Consider the following 14051-nt stretch of genomic DNA (forward strand, 5'->3'; position numbering starts at 1 on the left):
GTGAGCAAATGCTGATGGGGAAGGGGCACCGTACACACGCTTGAGGCAAAGTGCCCATAGACGTGAAACTGCAGCATTTACAGAGCACAACACAGTGAAGGGCAATACAGCAAGTGCTATATGCTTGTAACCTTACAAGTGTCTACGCTTGTAACCTTAAACACTTTCAAACCTCTTTTCTCATTTATCCTTGTATCTTACTCCAAAGATAGTAAGGGGGAGAAAAAAATCCACCAAGAGTAAGGCATGATAGGAAAGCCAAGGAGATAAGGATGAACCTGAACCTAAAACACCTGCCATCTGCTTTGTATACACATGGCAACTAAGCAGTGGGTGCAAGGGACACACACAGATATCAAGTGCTGGAGGAATCCTGAGCACCGACATCCAATGGACCACAAGCCCCGACCAACAAGAGACAATGTTGGGGCACAAAGCAGTTTACAGTGAGTGGCTGAGCCCCAAGTTCTGTAAGTCATCTCTGCTTCACATGCCCGGTACTTAAGCGAAGTATCACAATGGCATAAACTAAGGTTTTATGAAAACATTTTTTATACCTTTCAAACACCTAAATTCTTCAAATTTACAGGCTTCTCTAAGGAAAATACTGACATAAGCATGCTTCTTTGTTCCCTCTTGGAATGGAGTCACTTATTTTCCCCTCTTCTGTGTGACCTGACTCACAAACTCACTACTGGAGCAAGCCACTTCTCACCAGTTCTAACTGGAAGGTCATCCTGGGCTGTGACTTTCACTCTTCATTTCAGTTCTGAGAGGCCCTAACATTTCCTAGTCTGCAACCCTAGACCTCCTGTGGTCCTGACAGTCAGAATTACCCTACCTAGTAAGAAACTGTGTGTGTCACATGCTTGAAAAATGAAATCTGAAGAATAAGCCCATCCTTTTTAATCAAACCAAACATCTTCACTCACCTGGACTACAGGCACATCGTCAAATGCTTTAATAAAATCCTCTTCATCGACAGCACCAGCTCCTTCTTTTGCAGCTATAAAAAAACATCAATTTTAAAAATGTAAACAGTGTGCACTGGAGGACTCATACACAAAATCAAAATTAAATTTTGGAAGATTTGTAACTTTTAAAAGTCAATAAAAGTTTAGAGTTTTGTGGCACTGACAAGCATTACTGACTTTCAGTATTAAGATAAAGTATAATGGTTTTACGGTATAACATATATTAGCTTAAAGTCATCTAAAGATAGTACTTTCTTAAGGAGGGCCAGTTGTATAGACTTTAAAGGATTTAGGTGATTTATATTGTATTAATCTATGTGTGTGCATTCAAGTCACTTCAGCCATGTCCATCCCTTTGCGACCCTACAGACCACAGCCCACCAGACTCCTCAGTCTGTGAGATTCTCCAGGCCTGAATACTGGAGTGGGTTGCCATGCCCTCCTCCAGCGATCAAATCCACATCGCCTGCGTTTCTTGCAGTGGCAGGCAGGGTCTTTACCACTAGTACCAACTGGGAAGCCCCATATTAACATATAAGTTTTTTCAAAGATTCCTAATGAACATATAATAGAAATTTCAATTCTTCAGGGAATAAATGAAATTATATCATGGTTAGGAATCCAACATAACAAATTTGTGAAACATTCAAATAAGTTCTAAAGAATTTAACTGTTTCACCTCAACTTCATATTAGTCTCAAAATATTTTCATTTCAAGGAAAAAAATTTCCATCTCCTTAAAATCACAATAATTTGTCAATTTTTCATTTATATGCCAGTTGCAAGTTGACCCCACAATTGCTATCATTCAGGAGAAAGCTTTATCTTTCTGTTAATATGTCACTTCATACATGACAATCACGTGATATTTTACCAGATGTTTTTTCTTCATATTAAAGGTTTCTGAATGGCCATCTACAGTCATCCCTGCAACCGTCATTAATGATTTATATTGATTAGCCTTGTGCTTTTCCAGACCTTCCCACCTGACAACTTAGTTGGCATCTGGGGTCCTGATGGACCACCTAGACAGAAAAGGCTTTAAAGACAGCTGATGCTCGTGGTACATACATGTATGTCATCACGCTTGAGGAGTATTTCTCTGCATTCCCAAGTCAATTACAGACAGAAAATAGTAACACACTGTGAGTGGGGCTCTTTGCGCTTTAGGTTAGGCCTGGATCCCACCAAGCCGACAAGCACTGAGCACCTTTCTGTGCGAAGCGGAGAGCCACATGTCAAAGGGCGCTTGGGGCCTGGGCCCATGGAGTCTGATGAGAAGTCAACAGGGAAATCACAACTATGGTGTTAAACAAAATGGAAAAAGATGGGATCAGGCCTGAGGGAAAGACAGGGTTGGTATCGCCATACAATCTACACAGGTGGGATCTACAGAAGGGGAACAGGTGAGGAATGGGAACAAAAAGACATGGTCTGATCACACAGAAATTTTCTAAGCTTAGTTTGTAGAACAGATGCTTCTCAAAGACAGATCAAGAAAACGGATTAGAAAGACTGTTCAGCCATTTAAAAATAAAGTACTGATACAAGCTCCAGCAGAGATGAACTCCAAAAACACTACGCCAAGTGAAAGGAGCCAGACACAAGAGACAACATATTGGATGGCTCCGTTTCTCTGAAATTCCTAGAATAGCTGAAAGCATAGAGAAAGAACACAGACTAGAGGGATCGCCAGAGCTGGGGAAGGAAGGAATGGGGAGAATTTTAACGGGGTCTTTTTTTGAAAGACCTTTAATGGGGTCTAGTTTCAAAACTGTGTTGAAACTAGATAGAGGTGGTGGTTGCCCAACACTATGAATATAATAAATGCTAATGAATTATTACCTTTAAAATGGTTGATTTCATGTTGTATGAATTTAAGCTCTTTAACAACAACAACAACAAAAGTATATTTTTTTAAATGAACCAAAAAATAAAAGATGACCAAGAGGCATGGGATGGCAAGAGGTGGCAAGGGGGATGCTCAAGAGGAAAGGAATATAGTTATAATTATGACTGATTCACATTTTTGTATGGCAGAAGTCAATACAACATTATAAAGCAATTATTGTCCAGTTAATAATAAATTATTATTATTCTCCAGTTAAAATAATTATAAATTATCCACCAGTTAAAATAAATTTGAAAAAAAAAAAAGCATTTCAAAAAAAACATAAAAGATTAGGAAGAACTAAGAACAGCAGCTCCCTCAACACAGAGATGGTAGGGCAGAGGCTGTGGGGGCACCAAGCTGACAAGGTGGGACACCAACATCCAAGGCCTGTTTAGACAGCAAGAAAGACCAGCCCAAGGAGGCAGCATTCTGATGCTGGTCCTCACTCTAGCTTTAACTGATTAGTTCATCCAGCCAAGCTCAAAAGCCCAATGCTAACAGGAAGCATGGTTCAAAAGTAAAAAGTAAGTAATTTTCACTATACTATAAATCAACTATACTTCAATGAAAAAAAATTTTTAAGTAGGTAATTTGTGTATAAACTTAAATGTGACAGCAAAATGAAAGTTATTATATATAAGGACCCAAAACAGTCTAAATTAGGGGATGGAAGAGGAGGATAAAGAGATTTATCCTTATAAATTTATTTTCAAAGCCTCAGGGAGCTAGCTAATCTTGACCATTCACTAATTCGGTATCTTACAAGGTCTCACAAGGAACAATCTTACTTGCAAGGACAAAATACTTTTTGTGTGTGTTTTTTTAAAATATAAATTTATTTATTTTAATTCGAGGCTAATTACTTTACAATATTGTATTGGTTTTGCCATACATCATCATGAATCCACCACAGACAATCTAACTTCTAGATAATCTCAGGCCTGAGACACAGAAATTGGCTGATACCATGCAAGTATCATCAGGCACGGCAGGAGCCCAACGCCATTAGTATACCACGAGCTCTGCTCTGTGGTGGATTCACACACCCAAAGATTCTGCCTCAGCAAACATGCAATACAGCAGTTCAGACGTACATTCTACCAGCTTATCAGCACCCATAGATGAGAACCAATTTACCTGAGGAAGAGAAAGTGGACTCACACTGCCCACAGAATTACTGCGCCTCTAAAGGACACAGAAAGTGAGCAGCGTGCGCATCTGCTTTAAGCACCTACACAGCAGACCCTGCAGCACTGTGCTTGGACTTGATCCTACCTGAAGACTTGGATCCAAGAGAGGAGGAGCCGAGCCTACGGGTGGTCCCCATTCCAACGTTTCTCCGTGAGCCTGCTGGAGCTTTGGACGACGTAGAGCTGGCGGAAGAAGGTCTATTACCATCCACAGAATCTTCATCATCAAAGTTTTTATCTGAAGAGTAAGCAAAGAAATTTTTTCTTTTTTTAAATTTTTAAGTACTTTTTCATCTCAACTGAAAACAGCAACTAGTTTTAATTAGAGATTAATGGTTTGCTTTCTCTTCTGGAATCTGAGATGCCCACCCAGGGTCTAGAAAAGGCTTAGGTGAGTCAAGAATGCAGCTACGAACACCCTGTTTCCTTTCACATATCAGGAATGCTTTCCATTCCAGTTTCAGAAAATAGAAAAATCATAAAGAAGAAAGCAACCTCTCATGAAAGTATCATGTAGGAACAGTTACTTTAACAATCTGGTATATTTCTAGCCATTCTTTCATGTACTTTTTAACAGTTAATGTAAGACTATATTCCATTTTAGAAAATTGCTTATTTCAAATGTACATTTTACCACATGATGAAATATTCTTCATAAATGCCATTTTAACGGTTTCATGGTACTCTGCAATTGGAAAATGCTATAAATAAAAAGCATTTTCATTGCTAAGACAGGGATATTCTAATATCCTATGCTTAGAAATAATACTGCAATAGACACCTTTCTACCTGTATTTTTGTTTGAACATCTAATAACTTTAAGAAAAATAATTCCTAGAAGCAATATTACTGAGTCAGAATATAAAAGCTTTTGATGTATACTACCCAAATTATCTTCAGAAAGTTCATACAGAAATACACACTTTTCCTGAAAATTCAAGAGTTTCTTGCCACATTCTTGCCAACACTGAAAATACCACCATTTAAAAATTTCAAACAAAATTTGATAGGCTTCTCCCCCTGCAAAACAACCTCTTCTTCAATGTTGCATTTTAGCGAAATTAAGCATTTTTTTCATAAATTCATTAACTTCTAAATTTTCTAGATAGCAGTAGTGGTGGTTTAGTCTCTAAGTCATGTCTGACTCCTGCAACCCCATGGACTGTAGCCCACCAGGCTCCTCTGTCCATGGGATTCTCCAGGCAAGAATACTGGACTGGGTTGCCATTTCCTTCTCTAAGGGATCTTCCCAACCCAGGAATCAAACCTGGGTCTCCTGCATTCCAGGCAGATTCTTTACTGACTGAGCTATAAGGGAATTCCTTAGACAGCAGTAGATCCCATCAATATTCCTCAAGTTGTATTTTAAAAATATATATATATATTAAGAAACCATCTTTGAGCATACTGATGAACAGCATTTTGATGACAAAAAATTAAAGCTTATCACAGTGCACTATACAGAACACCAAGGGCTTATGTAGCATGTGTGGGTCAGTCAGGAGGATAAATAAAGAACTTAGGAGTTACTAAAAACAAACAAAAAAAGAAAATTAACATCCATAGCTGGCGATATTCATGATTTCTGAAAAACGGCTTAGTTCTTTACCAGTAAGTCTAAAGTAACTGTTGACCAAAAACAGAAATAATCTGTTTTTCTTGATCTAGTTGCTTCTCAGCTGAACTATCCACAGCCAAGTCTTGTGTCTACCCAAGACCCTAATGTTAAGTGAAAGTCAATGTTCCTTACAGCTCACCAACAATCCACTTCAAATCATAGGGCTCCTTTTATTCAACAGTAAGGGAGGAACCGGGCTTCTCAGGTGGCTCAGTGGTAAAGAATCCACCTGCCAAGCAGGAAATGTGAGTTCAATCCCTGGATTGAGAAGATCCCCGAGAGAAGGAAATGGCAACCTACTCCAATATTCTTGCTTGGGAAATCCCATGGACAGAGGAGCCTGGTAGACTACAGCCCCTGGGGTCTAAATGAGTTGGATTCAACTTAGCGACTAACCAAAAAAATGACGACAGAGGAGGAATCACATCCTCACAAATGCAGAATCCTGTGCAGATTAGCTTCCCTCCACATGCCTTTACACTTCTGATCACCTGGCAAGCTGTGCTGTTTCACAGATGGCTCCTTCAATCCATGCATCAATGTCTTAATGATTCAGATATTCAGTGGTCTGTTAGCACAGACTTCCCATATGGACTCAAAAGTGATTATTAAACTGCAGAGCACACTAGTAAGATCCCTCCAAGAGTAAAAAATTAAAAAAAAAAAGTGAAGTCGCTCAGTCATGTCCAACTCTGCGATCCCATAGGTTGTAGCCTACTAGGCTCCTCCGTTCATGGGATTTTCTAGGCAAGGGGACTGGAATGTGTTGCCATTTCCTTCTCCAGGGGATCTTCCCAACCCAGGGACTGAACCCGGGTCTCCCACACTGCAGACAGATGCTTTACCATCTGAGCCACCAGGGAAGCCTGGATCCAAGAGTAAAACCTGGTCTTAAAATACAGAAGGAGGCCACCCACTGAGCACTGACAGCAGAAGCAGCCTGTCTGTCCTCGGGGAGCCCCAAGAGCACATGGGCCACCAGCATTACTCAGCCGCTGTGGAACTGTGGTCATCACTCCTCGGAGATCAGTGACAGCCCCAGACTGTGGGGAAGGTAAATAATGAGCGACATGACCACAACTATGCTTCACTCAGAAACACATGTAATTTGCCTTTAGTTCTCTTTCTAACACAGGCAGGCATGCTGTGTGGAACTGCGTGCAGTTACTGAGAATTATTTTCATGGGTCAATTTCACTGAATGCCTGGGGCTTCCGCCTGCAACAATGATGGGTTAGCAAAGACCTAACCTCTTTCTAGAAGCCACACAGAATATATAAAACAACTACTTTCAGAAGACAACAGGCAGTACAGAACTGTGACGTCTCAGAGAAGGGAAACAAACAGGTGGGCACTTCAATCACTCTAACTTCCTGCCTGGAGAAAATTTCCAGGCCACCCCTGATGGGGAAGAGGAACCCAAAATGAAGCTGGCAGTCTTGTGAAGTGGAGAAAATGAAGATCAGACTTCAGGGTGGCTGAGGTGGCTGGAAGTTGCAGGGTGGAGTGCTGAGAAAGAGGAAGCCCCACAGAAAGAGAGCTCTAGAAACGTCTTAAGTTCTGGGCCACATGTATGTGAGTGAAATTCCCTAAGGGAGGGCACAAAATGACCAGGAAACTGTAATTTGAACAACTCGCAAAGTTTACACTAAGGGGAAGATTTTCGAGCACCAGAGTTGGGGTGTTTTCAGTGACTCACCGAATGCATTCACTAGAGACCCCAGAGAGAGCAGGCCTTAGAAGGGGGGCTGAACTAATACACCAAATTGTCCTCTCAGAGCTTAAAAACAGGCCTTAAGGATAGTAGATTTGCAAGTGACTTAACTGCCTTGCCAAACATTCTTTAAATAAATACAACCAACCATGGATCCTCAATAATGTAGCAGTCACAATACAGAACATCTAATCAAAATTTCCTAAACAGTTGAGAAGCAGAGAAATGTGGCCCGTAATCAGGAGGGAAAACCACCAGAAAACGGTGACCCACTAAGAAATGACAGAGACGATGGAACTTTCAGATACGCACAAGAAACCTGCTATATCCACGTTCAAGAATTAAAGGGACTCAAGGGTGTAATGAAAGAAAAGGAAGCTAGTTCAAAGAACCAAATGGAACTTCTAGAAATTAAGAATATACAGTAGCTGAAATGAAAATATAATTGAAATGGGATTCAAAGCAGGTTAGACACTGCAAAAGAAGGGGGAAAATGAGAATTTACACACACACACAGCAATAAAAAAAATTAATCAAAATTAAACACAGATATCAAAAGGGAGAGTGGAGAAATAAGAGGAATAGTCTCAGAGACCTGTAGGATGATACTTGTCACCAAACTCAAGTACCTGTGTGTCACACACAGTGAGGCCAAATACCAAAACGTCGGAGTGTGGAGCATGGAAGTGTTAACAGTGGCCTCCCCAGACCAAACCCGAAGCACGGTGGGCCCTTCCCTCCTCCCTCCCTGGTGCAGGGACCACTCCATCGCCACACCTCTCTGTGCCTAGCCCACCAGACCAGCCTGTGTCCACCACCAAGCAGGCAGGCAGGAGCTCTGCTCTGGGGACACCAGCTTCTGGCCACCTCATCGGTCATGAGCTGACCAGTGAAGCCAGTGGCAGGCTGAGCCCACGGCACCCACCACCTCAGTCAGCGATCCCAGTAATGGTCATGTCAACCACCTCTGCTTGACCACCAAAGTCAAGGTCTTCACACTAGCTCCACCAAGTACCAGAGGATGACGTTACTAGAGCAACCTAGTACTTCTTCAGACCCGGCATCGCTCAACAGTCGCACCTTTCTTCTCAGGATGAAACAGCAGCAAGGCAGGCACGAGCTGTAGCTGCCCTGCTCAGCCACTAGTAGGTGCCATAGTGGGCCCCTCCCCTAAGCAAGGGACCCTCAGTGAGCCAACTGTCAGCTGGCCTGCTCAGCCACTGATCAGCACCACAGTGGGCTCCTCCCCACCGCTCCTGTATACAAAAGGAGCCCTAATCTGGACGGAGGGAAGATGGTTTTCAAGATGCTCAAGTCTGCCATCTTCTCAGTCTGCTAGCTTCCCGATTAAAGTCATTATTCCTTGTTCCAACAACTTATCTCCCAGTTTACTGGCCTGTCAGGTGGTGAGCAGAATGAGCTTGGGCTCTGTAACAAAAAGTTTATTGCAGGGCCGTACAAGTGAACTCTGGGAGTTGGTGATGGACAGGGAGGCCTGGCGTGCTGTGATTCATGGGGTGGCAAAGAGTCGGACACGACTGAGCGACTGAACTGAACTAATCAAGGAGATGGCTGGCTCGTGCCTTAAAAACCTCAGACTCCCTAAAAGCTTTCAGCAAAATCCTTTCCCAGGGAAGGTAAGGCAGGGGCGTGGTGAGTTGTTTGCTAACTTCTTGGTTTCAGATCTTTTTTCTTGAAGTCAGGTCAAGGTCAGGTAATGGTGTTCCTGTAAACCTCCACCAAACGAATGTTATTCTCTGTTCTGACAAGAAAGGATGAGGACCCAAGGCACAACTTTCACCTTCTGAGGTCCAGGTCCGGCTAAGAGGAGGCAGAACTTAGCTGGCAGCTCCCTCAGGGCCAGGTCCTCGGACCCCGCCCAGCTGTCATCAGTGAGGGAGCCAGACGCCCAGGACCCAACTGGCCCTCAGGCTCTTCAGGCTGCCCAGACAGCACGGTACACGTTCTACAGACTGCATCCTATGCAGATGGCCCTGCCATTAGGTCATAGAGTTGGGGATGGGGAGAGGTTCACAGCCTCAAGGCCTGGGCCCTGCCAGTGGGCAGCCATGGCCAGGGCTCTGGAGCCCTGCAGGACACAGCCCCCAGCCTGTTCCCTGGGCCCCTCCAACTCAACCACTGAGATGAGGCTGAGTGAGTGAGAGGGCCCTGGGGAAAAGGCCAGGATCCACCTCTTACCTCACTCTCTGCCTGAAGACCACCACCCCTCCCATCATTGGTTGAATGGGCCACTTAAGGTCATTCATGGACAGTTGCTTGCTGGGGAGAGAGGCACACTGTGGCACCGACCAATGGCTGAGCAGGCGCACTGTGGCACCGACCAATGGCTGAGCAGGCGCACTGTGGCACCAACCAGTGGCTGAGCAGGACTCCACTAACAGTTCAGCAGTAACCAGTGCCTGGTGATAGGGTGCGCAGCACGTGCCAAGGGACACCTGTGAAGGACTGAGCATGGCTGCACTCTATTACCATATCCAGCAGTCTAACACAGTGAAACCACACCGTCAGCAGAAGCCAGAGGGAAAAATACACATTCTATACAGAGGGACAAAACGACAACAGGCTTCATCAGAAGCCCCGTATGGCAGAAGACAACAGAATGGCATCTTTAAAATGGCAAAAGAAAGGTATTAACCTAGCTACATCCAGCAAAAATACCTTTTAAGAATAGAGATGGAACGAAAGCAGAACTCATCGCCAGCAGACTCGTTCCAGGAAATGCTGACGCCCTCCAGGCAAAAGGAAAATGGTATGAAATGGAAACTTGGAATTACACTAAGAAATGAAGGGCACCAGTGAGAGCAAATGTGCAGGTAATGTAAGGCTTTCTTCTTATACTTGAATTACTGCAAAAGGTAACTGTTTAAAGCAAAGATTAAAACACTCAACATTTGGTTTCTATCCTCCTCATATTCTCATGTTATAGGCAGAATATCCCGTGGCCAGAGAAAGCATCCTTGTTGGCATGTGGGCACGGGGTGGGGGTGGGGCATGAGGACGTATGTTGCTGGAGGGGGAGCCACACAGAAAATGGGGCAAGTATGAAGGGAATGGAAGCAGTTCAGAGTCTGTCCTCAAATAGCTTGTAGTTTTAACGGCTCATCACAAATTGTTCACACTCATTGCAGACGTTATGTTGCACATGCTACACGAGGCGGCAGCTGCTTCATCACCAGTACCCACGTGGAAATGGCTTCCAAGGAAGGGAAGGGGAACAGGCAGCCAGTAGAGGGATTTTAGAAACTGAGCTCTATTAGTTCCAACTTAGCCTCTTTTCTTCTCCTACGAAAACAAATCTGATGGACTGACTTACCTAAATTTCTAACCAGGTCAGAAGTAAATAAATACAAAAAATAGAAGGGATGTCAGAACGCAGGAGTTAAGCACAGTGATAGGAATGAGAAGTGATGGTTCAAAGCCCAACAGATACACAGACATGATAAAAAGCAAACACACATAAAGAAAAATCCTTGAACCCGCAATGCCTAGAACACCAGGGCCCGCACAGGGGTTAAGTTGCACGTCACAAGGCCTCAAGCTAACAGCACGATACCAAGCGCTCATCACCACGACACTGTGATAGCAAGATTACATGGCTGTTTGTGTGACCCGTGCATCAACAAACAAAGTGATTCACGTTTTCTATCTGAGTCAGAAATTCAGGGGAACAAGGAAAAGGGAATATTCATTTATGAGATTAACAGTTTGACACACTGCTTTAACTTTAGAGATGCTTCCCCCAAAAAGGTGTTTGGAGGACAAAAGTCAATTGAACCTATTATTTGAAAACTAGTATACCATCTAAAAATAAGTATGCCCTATGGTTTCCAGCTTCTGGGACATCCAGAAATTAAAATCAAGTTCAGAAGGGGGTTAGGCCCTACAAAAAGCATCCATCCAGTTTCAGTTAACTGGGGTTAAATTTCTCTGATGTAGAAGATGCCGTTCCTGACCTGGACAAATAAGCTGTGTTGGCTGCTGTGCTGTGCAGAGGGCGTCCACTATGGATCCAGTCCAGGATGAGGGACCTCATGGTCTAAAATGTTTCAGTATCTTTCAACTAAATCAATCCATACTGAACTCTACAAGGCACTTAAATTTCCATTTTCTTTAGGCTTTTCAGCTAAGCAGACATTTGTTAGAATAGAGGCTCCTTTTCTAGAGCTTCAACTAAGGCAAACACATGTGTGAGAATGAGTATTTTTAGCTTTGCGAGCTTGTGCTGTTACATCAATTTAAAGTTTTTCACACATCAAGACAACATCTGTTACATAGAAAATGTTCTCAGAGAAGGATCAGTTCTCCCTGAACCCAAAGAAATAATTAATTCTATCTCCAGACACCACTGCAAGGCTGTCATTCTGAGGGTCACTTCTCTCAAGAGACAGCTTAGGATAAGCTCTCAGATAAGCTCGGATAAGCTTATTGACACCTTCAGTTCCTCTAATGCTTTAAAAATCACCCAAGTTCCACTCCCCCTTTTACAGAATTGGGACAAGACATTTAAAAATTACACATGAAATTGCTACAGTGTGACGGTGTACTTTTCATCCAACTCTCAATCACTCCCGGTAACCCAATTAGCAGGCACAGGGAAATGCAAATAGCAGTAGAATAGCGTGCCCAAAAGAACTGTAGATACAAAAGAGATTTTTAAACACAGGAGAGACGGGATCTTTTGAAAAAATTAAAAGTACAGAGTAGTACAGTCATTTGTGGACTCAGCAGCAAAGTAGCATAATTCTCAAAACTGAGTAAGTTTGTGAACTTGCACTGAAGTCCTGAACAGTGGTCCAGATGCTGGACAGACACTGGCGATGAGCCACAAGCACAGGCAGGCAGAAGCAGCCTCTTCACCAGCTTCCCAACTCAGATCTGAACCCCTAGGGAAGACCCAGCAGAGCCCCAGCAGCCTCAGGACTGAACTGCAATCAGGCTGGACTGGGACGATACAAAGCAAAAAGCCACACACAGTCTCTTTTGATGAGACCATTACACACCACCGTGACTACAGTTTCAGGTACCGAAGAGGCAGAAAAACATACCAGTCTAAAGACTGACTTCGAGTTAGGTGTATAGAACTTGGAATTACAAGTTTTGACTCATACTATCCACTTAGAAATGTACACACGACCTGTGAGGACAAACAAAATGTCACAGAAACTAAGAGATAGTTGTTCTCCATTATCCATCTGCCAGGGAAGCCGGAACCGAAACCACCAAGCTGTTCCTCTCTTCACTCCTGAGGCAGACTCTGACCCACGGAAAGCCAATGGGGAGAAAACGCCTCATTTCTCCACAAAGACAACCAACTCTGTCTCCCTACATGAGGGTCACCCTGTGGAAGCTGATGTTGCTAACAGGCTCTCAGTTTCACCCACTCCCTGTTACTGAAACTCTTCTCCAAGGGAATGAGAAATATGGCAGCCTAGTAACTGGAGTATAATTAGTACTCCCAAGAGGGGGCTGCACGGAGCCATGATAACAAGCTCAAAGGCAGGCTGCTTTTTGTAAATCCCCAAGTTTCTTGTCTTGATCAGTCACAGCTCTAAGCCACTGCTGATGGCCCCATATGCCAAGCACATCCTGTGAAACTGTGAATGCAGCGTTCTCTGTGATCCTGCCCGACTCTGTCCTGCACAGCCATGCATGTGCCTTTACTCCGCCTCACCCTGGAATGATCTGTGTGCAGATTTGTTCTGTCTCTGTCCCTGGGGCACAGACCAGCTGGTACTTCTCTGGTATTCCTAATACCCACAACGGAGCCTGGGCCAACAGACAGTAGGGCTATCAAGTATTTAACTCTGGCAGTCCACAGGAAAGAAGTCAAAACTTCTGAATGAATGCAAACCATCCTTCATGTATCTTTTTCAGCTTTCATGACTTCTAAAAATACATAAGGCTTCATTAGATAATAAAGTCAAACAAAGTTATTAAAATGTCTGAGAAAGACAGTAAGGTAAATACAACCCCCAGAAGTCAAAGTGTTAGTCGCTCAGTTGTGCCTGACTCTGCAGCCCCCATGGACTGCCGCCCACCAGGCTCCTCTTTCCATGGGATTTTTCAGGCAAGGATACCGCAGTAGTTTGCCATTTCCTTCTCCAGGGGATCTTCTTGACCCAGGGATCGAACTCGGGTCTCTTGCACTGCAGGTAGGTTCTTTATCTACTGAGCTACCAGGGAAGCCCCCTAAATACAACCCTAAATGTTTTTTAACCTTCCTGATTTTCCACCAGTCAGAAATATCTTTATTTTTTTTTCTGATAAAGCATAAGCCTATTTAAAAATTAAAGTCAAAGTACAACCCCCAAAATAAGACTATTCACAATGATACATGAGATATATACATGCATTTCTAGACTTCATTTTAAAGACTATTATTACACTGCTCACATCTATAATATTTGATCAATCACTTATAGATAGCTCGATTATTTCAAATCTTTCACCCTCAAAACACCACTGCAGTCATGTGCTTAAAGTGGCAACAGTGCATGCATACCTATGTCTATACCTATCTGTGTGCCGGGCCCTGTGTCTGGGGCCCTCATCGAATCCTCCTGACAACCCCAAGAGAGAAGCACCATCACGACTCCACATTAAAGATGGAAAATCTTAACACATCCAGACAAAAGTGCCTA

The 14051-nt window shown here is 43.3% G+C and overlaps 1 protein-coding gene across 8 annotated transcripts in view; it reads right to left on the reverse strand.

Moving 5' to 3' along the window:
• CLASP1 (cytoplasmic linker associated protein 1) overlaps positions 1–14051 on the reverse strand; it is a 237209-nt gene that overhangs the window by 114256 nt on the left and 108902 nt on the right. For all 8 annotated transcript variants that reach the window (XM_068968563.1, XM_068968560.1, XM_068968561.1 and 5 more), the window contains exons 8-9: positions 4144–4296; positions 933–1006 (exon numbers count right to left, since the gene is read on the reverse strand). In XM_068968563.1, the coding sequence (XP_068824664.1) occupies positions 933–1006; positions 4144–4296 (227 nt within the window). The remainder of the gene's footprint in view (positions 1–932; positions 1007–4143; positions 4297–14051) is intronic.

The sequence above is a fragment of the Capricornis sumatraensis genome, chromosome 3 (genome assembly GCF_032405125.1).
Source record: "Capricornis sumatraensis isolate serow.1 chromosome 3, serow.2, whole genome shotgun sequence".
NCBI lineage: Eukaryota > Metazoa > Chordata > Mammalia > Artiodactyla > Bovidae > Capricornis > Capricornis sumatraensis.